Source organism: Dermacentor andersoni, chromosome 3 (genome assembly GCF_023375885.2).
Source record: "Dermacentor andersoni chromosome 3, qqDerAnde1_hic_scaffold, whole genome shotgun sequence".
In the NCBI taxonomy this organism is placed as follows: domain Eukaryota; kingdom Metazoa; phylum Arthropoda; class Arachnida; order Ixodida; family Ixodidae; genus Dermacentor; species Dermacentor andersoni.
The window spans coordinates 206,231,730-206,245,675 of NC_092816.1; the positions used below are offsets into that span (position 1 = coordinate 206,231,730).

At 50.0% G+C, this 13,946-nt stretch overlaps 1 protein-coding gene across 5 annotated transcripts in view; it reads right to left on the minus strand.

Annotated features, from left to right (window-relative positions):
• Positions 1–13,946, minus strand: part of LOC126524341 (polyamine-transporting ATPase 13A3-like) — a 358,071-nt gene that overhangs the window by 195,366 nt on the left and 148,759 nt on the right. For all 5 annotated transcript variants that reach the window (XM_072287406.1, XM_072287408.1, XM_055067260.2 and 2 more), the window contains one exon: positions 6,719–6,850. In XM_072287406.1, coding sequence (XP_072143507.1) covers positions 6,719–6,850 — 132 coding nt within the window. The remainder of the gene's footprint in view (positions 1–6,718; positions 6,851–13,946) is intronic.

Consider the following 13,946-nt stretch of genomic DNA (forward strand, 5'->3'; position numbering starts at 1 on the left):
ATTTTCCGGAAAGGATCCCAATCGATGTATTCGTATTTGACCGGAGGTTTGGGTTTGACCTGCACCGCGATTTCGAGAACGTAGTGGTCACTACCCAAGTCCTCCTGGAGATTATCCCACGTGCCCTCGATATTTCGGAAGAATGTGAGGTCTGGCGTTGTGTCTCGACTGACCGAATTACCCCTTCTAGTGGGAAACCTAGAATCTGTAACAAGTGTGAGGTTAAAATCGGCTGCAAATCCGGCTAAGTTTGTGCCCTTCTTGCTGTTAAAGCCGTATCCCCATTCCGTGTTCGGAGCGTTGAAGTCCCCCGCAATTAAGAGGGGCGCGTTTCTGGCTGCCCTGATTGCGGAATGGGATAGTGCATTAAAGTCTCTGTTCTTATCTGCAGGCGAACTGTAGACGTTAAGAATAAAGACATTCGCGTTGCTCGATCTACTGGGCACGAGCTCGATCAGTTGTGCTTCTAGTCCGCTACGGTATTTTGGAACGGTGTGCTCCACAAAGGAGACACTCTTTTTAACTAAGGTGGCGATGCCTCTCCCCGCTTCGCCTTTGTACGCTACTGCGCGATACCCCGACAGAGTAATCTCTTTCTCCGCGAGCGTCTCCTGCAGTAAAATTACTTGTGGCTTGTTTGTCACCGATCTGACGAGCTGACCTAACGGAGCCTTGCGCCTCTGGAAGCTAGCGCAGTTCCACTGCCAAATTTTAACGGTATTGTTATTTGTGTTATCCATCTTGTTTACTGTGAAATTTTAGAAACCTGTGGCGCCCCCATCGGGATTTAATCCTGTCGGGAGCGGTTCAGTATGTGTTGTTTGTCTACTTTTGGGCTGAGCCCTAGGTCTTTCTAATAGCGTTACTCTCAACTCTATGGCGGAGGGCATTTCCATAATCCTACTCAGGGTCTTTTCCAGTTTACCCTCGTTTTTGACGGGGGAAGCGGAGGCGGCGGACGGGGTCTCGTTGACCTCGCTAATGTCGCCCTCTTCTTCCTCCTCTGTGTCGCTAAAAGGTTCCGGGTTGAGCGCCTTGCGTTTCGACTGCCCGGCTAACGGGCCTGGTTTACTGTTGCTAACCTCATGCTGGTTTATGAGTTTTCCTTTCATGTTCTTAAAGGATTCCCTAAGCTCTGCGAGCTCGCGTCTAAGTTCCCTATTTTCCGCTTCGAGCGCTTGGATACGGGGATCGATCCTATGCTCTGGCTGTGCCTCACCTGTGGTTTCTTTGCTTGATGCGTTCTTCTTCCCAGATGGCTGTGTCGCTCCCTTGACCTTGTCAGCCCACGTGGCCCGCTTGACGGACTGGGAGCGAGACCGGGATCTCGATCTTGAGGAGCGTTCTCCTTGCCTCGGTTTGGATTCTCTCCTTCTCGAGCGTGAGCGCCCTCCGGATAGAGATCGGGTACCTAGGATGGAACCGCTCCGCGCAGCTGGTGCAGCCAACGAGATGTCGCCAATTGCGTCGGTGACGTCAGATTCTTCGTCCAATTGTGCCTTCCTTGCTCTTTGTCGGCGTCTTCGGCGTCGGCGTCCTACGATGTAGGGAATTTGATAGCGCTTTTTGCACGTTCGGTCTCCGCTGACGTGGGGCCCGCCGCACGCTTCGCACTTGGGGGTGCACTGATGTTCTTCTTCGTCGTCCGCTTTTGCTTTTCCGCAACCGCGGCATTTGCTTCTCTCTTCCTCGCTGCTGATGCAAACGTCCGCGGTGCCTCATACGGTGTATTTAATAAAACGTTGGGTGGGGGGATGCCGCCTTGGACAACAATGGCGACACCTTCTGATAGATGGCTGGAGTGCTCCCGGTCCTTTCTTACGACAGTAAAACGTTGAGGAAAATGTGTATGTGTGCGTCCTAGGTTCGTTTCTTGAAGACAGAGTGCTACTAGTGATAACTTATTTATAGTGTATTTGATGTCACCTTCCTTTTGGCGTCAATGACGCTGGGGTTTTCGGGTCGACCTCCATCGCCTTCTCTAAGGCGCTGGATGATCGAGAGCCAGGCGCCGGGACGTGCGTCTCGGGCCGTGGAGTGTGGTTCAACTTTGGGCCCTGCGGCACCCCGGTCTGCAGGCGTGTCTTCGATGATGATGGAGCAGCACTGGCTGCTGCCACCAAAGGGGCGGGTGGGGTTTCTACAGGAGTACCGGACGTGGACCCTGTAGACTCCTGAAACCGCTGTGGCGCTGCCCCCTGCCGCGTTACACTGGCATAGCTCACCTGAGGGAAATGTCCTAGCCTTTTCCTCGCTTCATAAGATGAGATCTTTTCCTTTACAGTTTCTGTGATTATTGCTTTTTTCTCTTTTCCAGCAAGCGCAGCTCCGCCAGCAAAGTGGATGATTGCCCTTGCAAGTGACACATAATGCGGGAGCATTGCAGTTATCAGAAGAATGGTCATCGGCACTACATTTCGCACATGCATGATTTGTCTCTGCATGATTGCGATGCATGCCCGAACTTCTGGCACTTGAAACACCGCCTTGGGTTCGGCATGTACGGCCTAAAGTCGATTTTAAGATATACTGTGTCAAGTGAAGTAGGTATAGTGCTGCTACCGAATGTGAATGTCACATGTTTCGTCGTGATCCGTTGGTCATTTCGCCGTAGTGTGATTCTCTGCACCTTAATTACGTTTTGGCCCTGAAATCTTTCGAGACTCTCTTCGTCGCTGAGGTTCAGGAAGTCTTCTCCTGATATAACTCCCCTGCTAGTGTTGAGTGAGCGGTGTGGAGAGATTGTTACTTTGATATCACCGATATTCGTGAGTTGGGCTAGCTTTTCTAGTTGATCTTTCTTGGTCAGTTCAAGGAGGAGGTCTCCGCTAGCCATCTTTGAGGCCTTCTAATCTGGTCCAATCGTGTTTGCTGCACATCTGAAACTATAGATGGTAACAGTTTTCTCACTGTTGTGTTGCCTTCACTGTGGAGAACATGGTGTTTTGGAAATGTGCCTTCATTTGGTTTCAAAAAGAACTGGAAAGCTGCATCGGTGCGACCTCTTTTCAGAGGCCGATCTCAAAGTCGCGGAAAGCTTCTGCCATTGGATGGTTTCAACATGCGGCGGCGGTGGTAGCCACCCACCACCGAGCCCAACAAGGGGACGCTACAGGTTCCAAAGAACCTGCAGACGCCAGCTATACACCGCCACTATAACCTAATGTATATACCCAAGGCTGAATATATTACATATAGTTAATTCTTGCCGCCCGGAAATTCGGAAGAAAGAATAAGTCAGTAGAAGACAGGAAAGATTCAAAGTGAGCGAGAAAGAATAATATTGAAGAGGGGGACAGGAAAAAGCGACTGCCGATTTCTTCCTGGTAGGTCAGTCCGGCGGTACCGTCTGTGAAGCAGAGGCCAAAGAGGTGTGTTGCCTCGGCCGGGGTGCCTTAAAGGTTCAAACACCCGGCATTGGCTCAACCCCCCGAATCACCCTTTCCCCAGCCACGGCTAAGCCGTGCACTACTACACGCGGGAGGGGCCAACCCTCGTGCGCTTGGGTACGTGGTGTTGCACCACACGAAACGACTGCTTACGCAGACGCCCATGCGGGGGCGGCCGCGAGAATAATGATGGCACTCGAAAGAGGCGACAAATTCGCGTAGCATATTGACGAGGTGCAGGCGTTGCGTCGTTATAAGATCACCGGAGATTGACCAATGGAAGCACTCCAAAGGTGGTCGATTCGCACTGCCCAGCGCAGTGCGTCGTCGGGAGCATCGAAGAGCATTCAGGAATCCACTGCTTGAGCGCAGCTGAAGCATTCGGCAGGAAAGACGAATTGCCCACACACATGACAACATGGCCCGCACTGAAGACGTTGACGGCAAAGGGCAACGAAAGAGAACGGCGACGGGCGAAGATGTCACACGGCCTGAACGGCACGGATACGTCACGTGTTGAGGCGCAAGACACGGAGACGACGGCGGATGTCTAAGATGGATGTTAGTAACCTTGGCAACGAGCATTTTTGTAGACGTCGCGGTATCCGGGTCTCTGGCTTGACTGGGAGAAAACTTCACCTCGGCACGATCGCAGTCAATGATGGCATTGTTGGACGAAAAGAAATACGAGACTAGGATGACGTCCTGGGGTCAACACGGCAGCACAACGAATTCAGTGCCATAAAAAGACTTCTCGAGGACAACACGCGCAGTGCAGGCTCCCAAAGATTCGACAGGCTATGCGCTCGCAGCACTCAAATGGAGTCCGGAAAGTGACGCCGTTACTTTCACTACACATGGACAAAGTCCTGCGCGTAGCACCGAGATTGCTGCGCCCATATAGACCAGTGCGAATGTTGGAAATCCGTCAACGTATTCCTCGATGATGTTGCGAGGGTAGTTCTGAGGCCCTTGGTAAATCTAAAGGGACGCAGTTCTCCCCTCGGGAATGGCGACACTTTGTTTCCCTGAGGCAGAGGGCTTGGCCGGCGCATCATTGGGGAGATGGAGCGCTGGCGTGGGGATGGAGAACGACGAGTAGCGTTAAGAACGGCGATTGCATCAGGCGGAACAGCAGATTGTAGCTGTCGAGGAGCGTAAGAGCTCGTGCGTTGGCGGTAGTCAAAAAAAGGCAGAGTACGGCATCGACAAAAGCAGGCAATGGGCTCCGGAATACCAGAATTTAACAAATTGGGCGGTTGTCTGTTAGGCGGCAAGGATCTGGCGTGGCAGCTGTGGTGCAGGCCGCGAGAAGGGTGTCGGGGTGGTCGCGGAAGAGCGTGGAGACATGAGATGGACGTGGAGCGAAGTGAGGCCATGCAGAAATGTCTGCGTATGTCGAGTGTGCTGCGACGGTAGGCTGATGAATGGCAGCTGGCAGGCACTTAGAGATTTGCTCCTTGATGACGGTCTCCAACCCCAGGGTCAAGGGAGAGTAAGCTTGCGCGTTCATAAAGCAACTCCGCCGCATGAAGTCCGTTATCTGGCGCATTAGGGCGATTGGTCAACACCTAACGGCAGACTTGAGACAGAGGTGAATTCTGAGGGCGGATTTCGTGTGACTACTCGCTGCCTTCGAGGTTCGTCGTCACTCTGGTCCAGCGCAATGACGACGGAGACTGTGGTCGAGTTTCGAGCGACCAACATCTGGAAGGCGTCGTCCGCAATTCCCTTGAAGATATGCCCGATCTTGTCGGTATCTGGCATCGTTGCGTCGACTCGGTTGCACAAAGTAACGACGTCTTCGATGAAGCTGGTGGAATTGTCATCTGGTTGCTGGGCACGTCCGCTTAGGCGTTCTTCAGTCTTAAGTTTACGGACAGCAAAGCGACCAATGTCTTCCGTGAAGTTGCTTTTGCATGCCGACAGTCTCCGGATGTCCGATTCGTGGTTTTTAAACCACAAATCTGCAACGTTGCTCAAGTAGAAAATTACGTTGTTGAGCTCTGCCGTATTGTCCCTGTGGTTGTGCGCACTGACTCTTATTTAAAAGGCAAGCAAGTCCTCAACGTCGTGATCTCCGGTACCCGCGAAAATCGCGGGGTCCCACCGACACTGTACGCCGCGACACATGATTGGATTCGCCGTGGCTACAACTTGTTTGGTTGGATCGTCAGGCATGATCCGAGAAGGCTGGGCTGGGTCATCCGGCACGGGCAGAGATAGTTGGACGGTTTGGCATTGAAGTTCAAGTGTTTATGGAGTCGTAGCCTACAACCTCCACCAATTGTCAGGGAGTTTATTGGCATGGCACGAAAGCAGCGAGAGGTCAAATTTGGTGTGGAGGTTTCACTCTGCGAGCAGCAAGAACTGGCCCCGTACATAGGCACTGGTCATGCGCCTGACTAAGCGTCACTGCTTGTTCGTTCTATTTGACACGCTGGATATATATATATATATATATATATATATATATATATATATATATATATATATATATATATATATATATATATATATATATATATATACAGTAGGCAAAAAGGAATTCTTCAGGCTACCTTGCAAACGTAAAGAACTTGAGCGGTGCTACATACATATATACATATATAACGAAATGGCCACGTAAGAATATAAATAGCACTATGTTTCTTACTTCCAGTTTCTAAGATGCGAGGAAATTAAAACCTTAAATATCTCCTTGTAAGAAGCATGATGAGCAAGGAATAATTCTAGTGCAATATATAACTTTTTTCCGATTTTTTTCTAACAGCTGTGCGTCACGCAAGTACACGATCTTGAAGTTGGCGCTTCCTTCGACTTGACTAATCAATTTATTACGCCCGTGATAAATCTCGGGAAAATAATTGACGACGAATTTGACAAGTAATTTTACTTGCGCTGACTTTCGTTCAAAGCATTATCAAAGAAACAAGTTTTTTTTTTCAATAGCGCAATGCTGGCGGCACTCTGAGAATGGAGCATGCACTAGCGCCGCCTGTGTCTTCTCTGCTTCACATCGTTAAAGAATGCACAGGAAACCGGAGTAGCTTGCCCAGCAACAGGCTGTTTCAAATAACAATCTGTCTCGATGTTCAGTTATTAGCATCCAGGGAAGACATTGAGGGTTAATGGCAGAAAAGTTGATGGTGTACCTGCTGCTTATTAATTTGGTCCCTTCTAGGTTTTTTCTAGAATGAATCGAATGATGTGCCACGTTGGAGTATCAGTATTTCGTTGGTCCTCAAAAAGCGAACTGTCAGTGAAGCAAATATGACAGTACAAAACTTATCTTATTTCGGGAAAATATTTCGTGAAAACCTTCTTACCTGTAAGCAAGCTTTCGTTGACAAGACAGTTTCCAGCGGTAAGAACTGCATCGCACGTCATGAGGCACCCCGACGTTGGCAGGCAGATTATGTCGCCAGGCACCAGGCAAGTTGAAGGAACTTCATCCACTTCTGCGGCAACCAATTAGAAGAAAACCCTCACACACCACATCCTAATATTTATGATTATCAGCTTATATAGGAACACACTACATTTCATACAGAACTCGGCATGATGAAAACAGGCTGCTTGAGCGTCGGAGGCTCTAAAACTACACGATTGGTTTGATCTTGTTCTGCGTACTTGTTGAGGCGTTACCTGCGGCAAATAGTTAAACTTCAGCCACCATTGCCCAAGGGTAAATTTTTTCTTTAATTTTCCTAATTCTTCGCAGCTATCGCACTAAGAGCATAGCAAGTGGCGCTGTTTAGACACAATGAATTTATACCGAAGTATCTTGGATAAAGCAACAAATTCTCTTTGAAGTACAGATTAACAAGTCCACTTAGCTGCGATAGCGGTAATATCGACTACTCGACTCGCTTAAAGACGGATTGAAAACAAAATCCTAAGTGAGATATTTTGACATTGTGGTGGCGACGAATAACAAGTTACATCCAGAACTATGAGTCCCCAATGAATTAAATAATTTTTTTGGGCTTTACGTGCCGAAACGACGATCTCATTATGAAGTATGCCATACTGGGAGACTCCGGATTAATTTTGACTCTTGGATTTTTTAACGTGGAGCCAATGTACAGTACATGGGCGTCTTGCAGTTCGCCCCCATCGAAATACGGCCGTCGCTCACCATCTCCTCGTAGACGATCGCTCTCCCCAATGCGTCACCAACCCGCACCAATCGACCAGGAAAACTCAGCGCCGCAGTTCACCAGGCAAGAAGTGCGCCGTCTTCGCACTTCCCAAGTCCTCATTCATCTCCCGCTAACATGGACGCAATACTGGTCGAAGTTGTTTCTTCTTTTGTGCTTGTGGACACCGGCGCCACCGCTTCTGTTATAGCCGCCGAACTGTGTCGTTCATTGCACAAGGCGACCACGCCACTCTAGACTGCCGCTTCACACGGCAAGCACGCAACACGTTACACCTCTCGCAGCTTTTACTGGCCCTGTGATTACACAAGGCATTATGTATATTGTCGAGCTTATTGTTCTGTCTGTCTGCTCACAGGACGTCATTCTCGAGTGGGATTTCCTATCGCGTCACAATGCTTTCATCGTCTGCGCACGCGCTGAAGTTGAATTTTCGCTACTCTGTGATACATCATCCCACGAAGCTCTAGATCGGCCGCCTAATTGGTCGTGAGGAGGGACACCAACATTCCGCCTGTTTCTTTTGCTTTTGTGCCAGTCTCCTGAAGTGCCGCTACCGATGCTACTGTCTTATTCATACCGTCTGACTTCTTCATGAGTCGTAAAGCTGTTTCATTGCCTTTTGCAACGCTTCACACCGCCGCCGCCGTCAGCAAAATTTTTGTGCAATATTGTGCAGTACTTTATGCGTCTGCAATATAGCGCAATACATTTTGCATCTGTTACGGTGCTTGTTGGTGAACGTCTCGGCCATGTGGAACACCTTGACCCTTTATTAACGTGCCAGACGACTCTTGCCATATTGACTTCAACAATTCCCATTTAATGCTTGAAAAGTCGTCGAGTGACATGTCCCCGAGTTCCATCGCCGATATCCTGACCGCTGTCGAACACTACTAGCTTCTTAATCTTCTACACCATTTTAGAAATTCGTTGAATTTTTCTCAGCCGCACCTTCGCCAAACATCTGAAGTGCAGTACTACACTTACACCGGTTCACAGGAGCCGTTGGGTCGAAAGCTCTACCATGTCTCTGCCGAAGAGCGTCACGTCATTAGCGAGCCAAGTCGTTAACGAACCACCCCACAGTCCTGGGCATCTCCTGTCGTTCTCGTTCGCCAGATGGACGGGTCCATTTGATTTCGCGTTGACTACCATTGACTACCATGAACTACCTTCGAATGAACAAAGTAACGCGCAAAGACGTCTATCCTTTGCCGCGCATCGACGACGCCCTTCACAGCCTTCAAAGAGCACAATTCTTTTCGTCCGTAGAGTTACGTTTTGGCTACTGGCAGATCCCGATGGCTGAAGCCGATCGCGAAAAAACTGCATTTATTACACCTGATGGCCTACAAGAATTCAACATAATACCCTTTTAACTTTGCAACGCGCTTGCCACGCTTGAACGACTCAGACAATACGCTGCGTGGCTTCAAGTGGTCTATGTGTCTATGTCACTTGGACGGTGTCGTGGTTTTCTCGCCTAATTTTTCTACCCACCTACTTCGCCTTAAACAGGTTTTGACGCGTCTAACAAACGCCGGCCTGCAACTCAACTTCAAGAAGTGCCGCTTCGCCGGCCAGGAGCTGACCCCCTAGGGCCACACCGTGTCCAAGCACGCCTTTCTATCTGACGCTGTGAAACTGCGTGCAGTCGCTGAGTTTCAGAAGTCTAATAAGATAAAAAAACGCAGTTTTGTGGGATTATGCTCGTATTTCCAGTTCTTTGTTCGCAATTTCACATCCATGATGTCGCCCTTGACCCAGCTCCTACTCGGTGGCGCGGACCTCTCCCTCTGTTCCCCTGTATGTGACGTCGCGTTTGCTACGCTGCGTCGTATTCTTACCTATCAATCAATTCTTCACCATTTCAACCCGACAGCTGCAACTAAAGTACATGCAAATACCAGCGGGTCGGTCTTGGCGCAGTTCTGGCGTAACGAAAGCCCGGCTGCTCTGAATGCGTCGTTGCCTTGCGAGTAGCACGCTAACAAAAGCAGACGCCAATTGAAGCGCGACTGAAAAAGGGTGCTTGACTCTAGTATGTGTTCTTGGCAAGTTCCGCCCATTCTAGCTGGTAACTGATCACTACGTGGATTTTTTGGCTCGCCACGTTCGAAGGTCCATGTGGCCGCCTAGCACGCTGAGCACACCAAATCCAGGAGCACAATATTCGCGTTGTCTACCGCTGTGGACACAAGCACTTAGACGCAGACGCCTTGTTCCATTCACATCTACCTCCAGACTCGGCCTCTGGAACCACTTGCACTCACTCCATGTCATCTCTCGACCTTGATTTAACTGGCACCGAACAACGTCGTGAGCCGTGGATCGTTTCCCTTTTTGCCTATCTGTCTGGATCATCGACCATCCCTGTATCCCGATCGCTCCGACGCCAAGCTGTTCCTTTCGCCATATGGAATCGGCTGCTGCACCGACGCAACTGCGCTCCCGAAAGCTGTCGGTAGCTTACGGTAATTACCCGAGCCTAAGGTCACAAATCTGTGCATCCGTTCATGACGATCTGCAATGTGGTCATGCCGGAGTATTTAAGTCACACGAACGTATTCGTCCTAACTACTACTGCCGTAGAATGTACACGCGCTTACCGTATGGTGTGGCCTCAGCCCCACCCATACTTCAGAGGGCGATAGACAACCTCTTCAGGGGCATGAAGCACGTCGCGGTGTACTTGGACGACATCCTGGTTACTGGCAGTGACGACAGTGACCACCTCTAGAAGCTGCCCAAATTCCCGGCATGATTGCAGGACGCCGGTGTCAACGTCATGCTAAAAACTGCTTTTTCCTGGCCCCACTTTTGAGTACCTGGGACATGTCATTTGTCAGCCTGGCCTAGACCCGCCTCCCCGCAAAGTTGATGCTGTGCTCAATGCACCTAAATCCCAGAACAAGAAGGAGCTTCAGAGCTTCCTCATCCTTATCAACTTCTACAAGAGTTTCCTGCCGAACCTGTCGGAGCAACCACAGCCGCTCCTTCTGCTTAGAGATGGTCAGCAATGGGTCTAAAAGAATGAGCAGGACCGGGCCTTCCAGCACAGCAAGGACCTAATCACCAAGGCTCCAGTGCTGGTACACTTCGATCCCGCCAAGCCTGTCGTCCTGGCGGTAGATGCGTCGCTGCACGGCGTGGGAACCGTCCTGGCACACCGGGGCGATGATGGCCAGGAACGCCCTGTGCCATTTGCTTCTTGTCGGCTTCATGCCGCAGAGCAATGCTACAGCCAGCTGGAGAAGGAAGGCCTGGCCCTCATGTTTGGAGTCGAACACTTTCCCCAGTACCTGTAGAGCTGGAAATTCGAGGCGGTCAGTCATCGTTGATCACCACCACGCTGCGGAGCGTCTGTCTAAAGCAGGTTGCCTCGAGGCCTTTCTCGTCCACAAAACCGGCTGGATCATGACATGCTGCTTTCCCAAATGCTACAGCGCGGGATGTAGCCTCTTTAGTCCTCCATCGCTTCATCCTTCGCCATGGCGCACCTCGAGAATCACGTAGTGATAGAGATTGCGCCTTCCTCTTCGAAGTCGTCGAAGTTCTGCTTTCGGAGTGCCACGTACATTATTCATCGAACGAGCACGTCAAACTATCCGCACACTAACGGGCTTGAAAAATTGTTTAACCGCACTCTCAGTGACATGCTCGCGATGTACGTGTAATCTGATCACGGTAGTAGCATAAACCTTTATTGAAGATTCGATCCAGGTCCAGTGGGTGGTCCCTCAGTCCAGGGTCCCACTGGGGATCGCGGCATGTCGGGCTTGGTCGAGAATGGCCAATTGGTCCTCCAGCACCGTAGTGGCGAGCCTCGCCTCCCACTGCCTACTGTTGGAGTTTTGCCCCAAAAGAGATGATTGGATTTCTTGTGGCCGACTTCGGCACGGCCATGTGATATGGTCAAGAGATGGCGGACGCCCGCAGCACGGGCAAGTGTTGGGGTACCGGGAGGGGTGTAGGTGGTGTAATAGGAGTAGATGTGGATGTGTACGTGCTTGTTGTTTGCGCCAGTCCCGCATTTCAGCTAAGTCCAAGGATGGGTCTGAAAAGCTATACGTTGCCTTCCTTGTCTCTATGATTCCAAGACAATTATCGGGGATTCTACGAGTTTGCGTTCCGTCGTTCGGATGCTATATTCTCGAGCGAGCCGGTCCGCCCTTTCGTTCCCCTTCACTCCGGCGTGTGCGGGACACCATGTAATATCGTTGTGCTCTGTAAACTTTCTTCCTAGGATTTTCATTGCGAGCTTGGGCAGGGTGCCTGTCATAAAAACGTGACATGCCGACTGTGAGCCGGTTAGTATTAAAGCTGAACGTGATCTGCTTTCAGCGTCATGCATTCCTATAGCCACCACAGTAGCCCCTGCGGTACCACGGACTCTTCTGACTGTTGCGGAAATAGTAGTTTGTGCGTTTGTGGCTACCAGAGTGAAGGTGTGATTATTCAGTTTGCATGCGCCCGTGTAAAAAACATGCGGATTTCTTCCAAACTTGCGTTTCAGTGTCCTGGCTCGTGCAAAGCGCCGTTGTTTATTATTTATAGCTCATATTTTTGGGATTGGGGGCACAAAAATCTCAGCTCGTTCGTCCGGTGTGAGGAGTTTTGTTGTGTCGATGCAATCTGTCGGTCTGAGTGGGTACCCTAATCGGCGGATAAGTGTTCAACGTTGCTCAGTGGCATTGAGCTTTTACCGTTGTGCGATCAGGGTTGCAGCCAGAAGTTCCTCTAAAGTGTTGCGGATACCCATACCCTCAAAGAGGGTCGTGTTCGTGCAGATCCGTAGGCCAAGCGCTGCCTTATGAGATCTCGATTTATTTATTTCAGTGTCCTCTGAGTTTGATGCATTTTCGAAAGGAAGGCTGAAGGTTATGCGGCCTATGATAAATGCCTTAGCGAACCTTATCGTCTCTTCCTCCTTGAAGCCTTTCCGGCTTCTCGCTACTCTGTTTATCGTTCTAGACAAACTGTTAACCGCTTTCCGGAGATTTGCGATTGCGTGCCCAACTGCTCCATTTTCTTTTATCCACAGGCCGAGTATGTGGGCCTTAGATACCTCCTGTATTCTTTGGCCTCGCAGAGCAAGCGTTAAGGGAGTTATATCGTCCTTTCGTGTAAAAGGTGCTCTTACTCAGATTAGTTCGGAATCCTCCGGGGCGAAAATCGTGCCACCTACGATACTAATTGCCTTCTCGAACCTTTCCTGACGCCCTCCTAACGATCCCTTGGCGATCAAGAAAGTTACGTCGTCTCGGTAAATAGCATGTCCTACGTTTGGGACACGTTGTAGTTTCCCTGCTAGTCCGTTCATTCCTATATTGAAGAGAAGCGGGGAGAGGATTGAACCTTGCGGCGTTCCTCTTTTGGGGGTCCGTAGAAAGTCTCAGCGGGTGGATCCTAACACTATCGCGGCAGTGCGGTTGTATAGAAAGTATTTTATGTATTCATAAGCACAGTGTCTGCAGTGCATGTTCCATAATTATGTTTAAATGCTTTCGTGCGAGATGGTATGCAAAGCTTATTTTATATCTAATGCCACTATGAATCTGTCCACATTTATTCTCTCTGGCTGATTTAACACTTCTTTCAGTAGGGGAAATGGGTCCTGTACCGGCATATGCTGTCGAAAGCTGAACGTAGTTTCGAATATGTTGCCATTTTCAATGTATAGGTTAGTCACGTTTGTATAGCCTTTTCGAAAAGCTTACCCAGACACGAGGTAAGTGATATGGGTCGGATGTTCATTATGTCCTCCGGTTTTCCTGGTTTCGGTATTAGAATTATCTGTAACTGCCACCTCGTTCTTGCTTTTGTAACATTCGCATACAACACCGCGATACAAGCTACGACAGGATTTTCGTCTTTCTTCACCCTGTATCGACGCGAGCCTTCGCATACCATCCTCGCTCTCTTTCCGTACCGTCCTGACGCTCCCGCCTGCACACCTGTGTACGAAGCTGCCCGACAACTCGAACAGTGCCACCAGCTCGAACGCACCTTTACATCACAAGAACAACAGCGCCAGGACGAAAGCCACGCCGACTCACTAAAATATCCCACCTATGGGGTCCCATTGGGGTCCCAAATATCCCATCTAGGGTATCTTGTATCGCGGGCTCTTCCTTGACAAACTCCTCGACGTTGCTCAAAACTTGTCCCAAAATACGAAGGGCCTTACGGCGTATGGGAGCAACCATTCCCGATGAACTTTCCCATTGAGACACTTTCTCCATCTGACGACGTGCGCTGGCGTGGACGTGACCTCGTCCACGTGGCGCGTCTGAAGCCCTACCGCAACCCTGTGCCTGGAACCTCTTAGATCGCCAGGATGGCTCTTTTTTTGCGAGGGCGATTGTGAGGAAAAAGACGCGTCTCATTC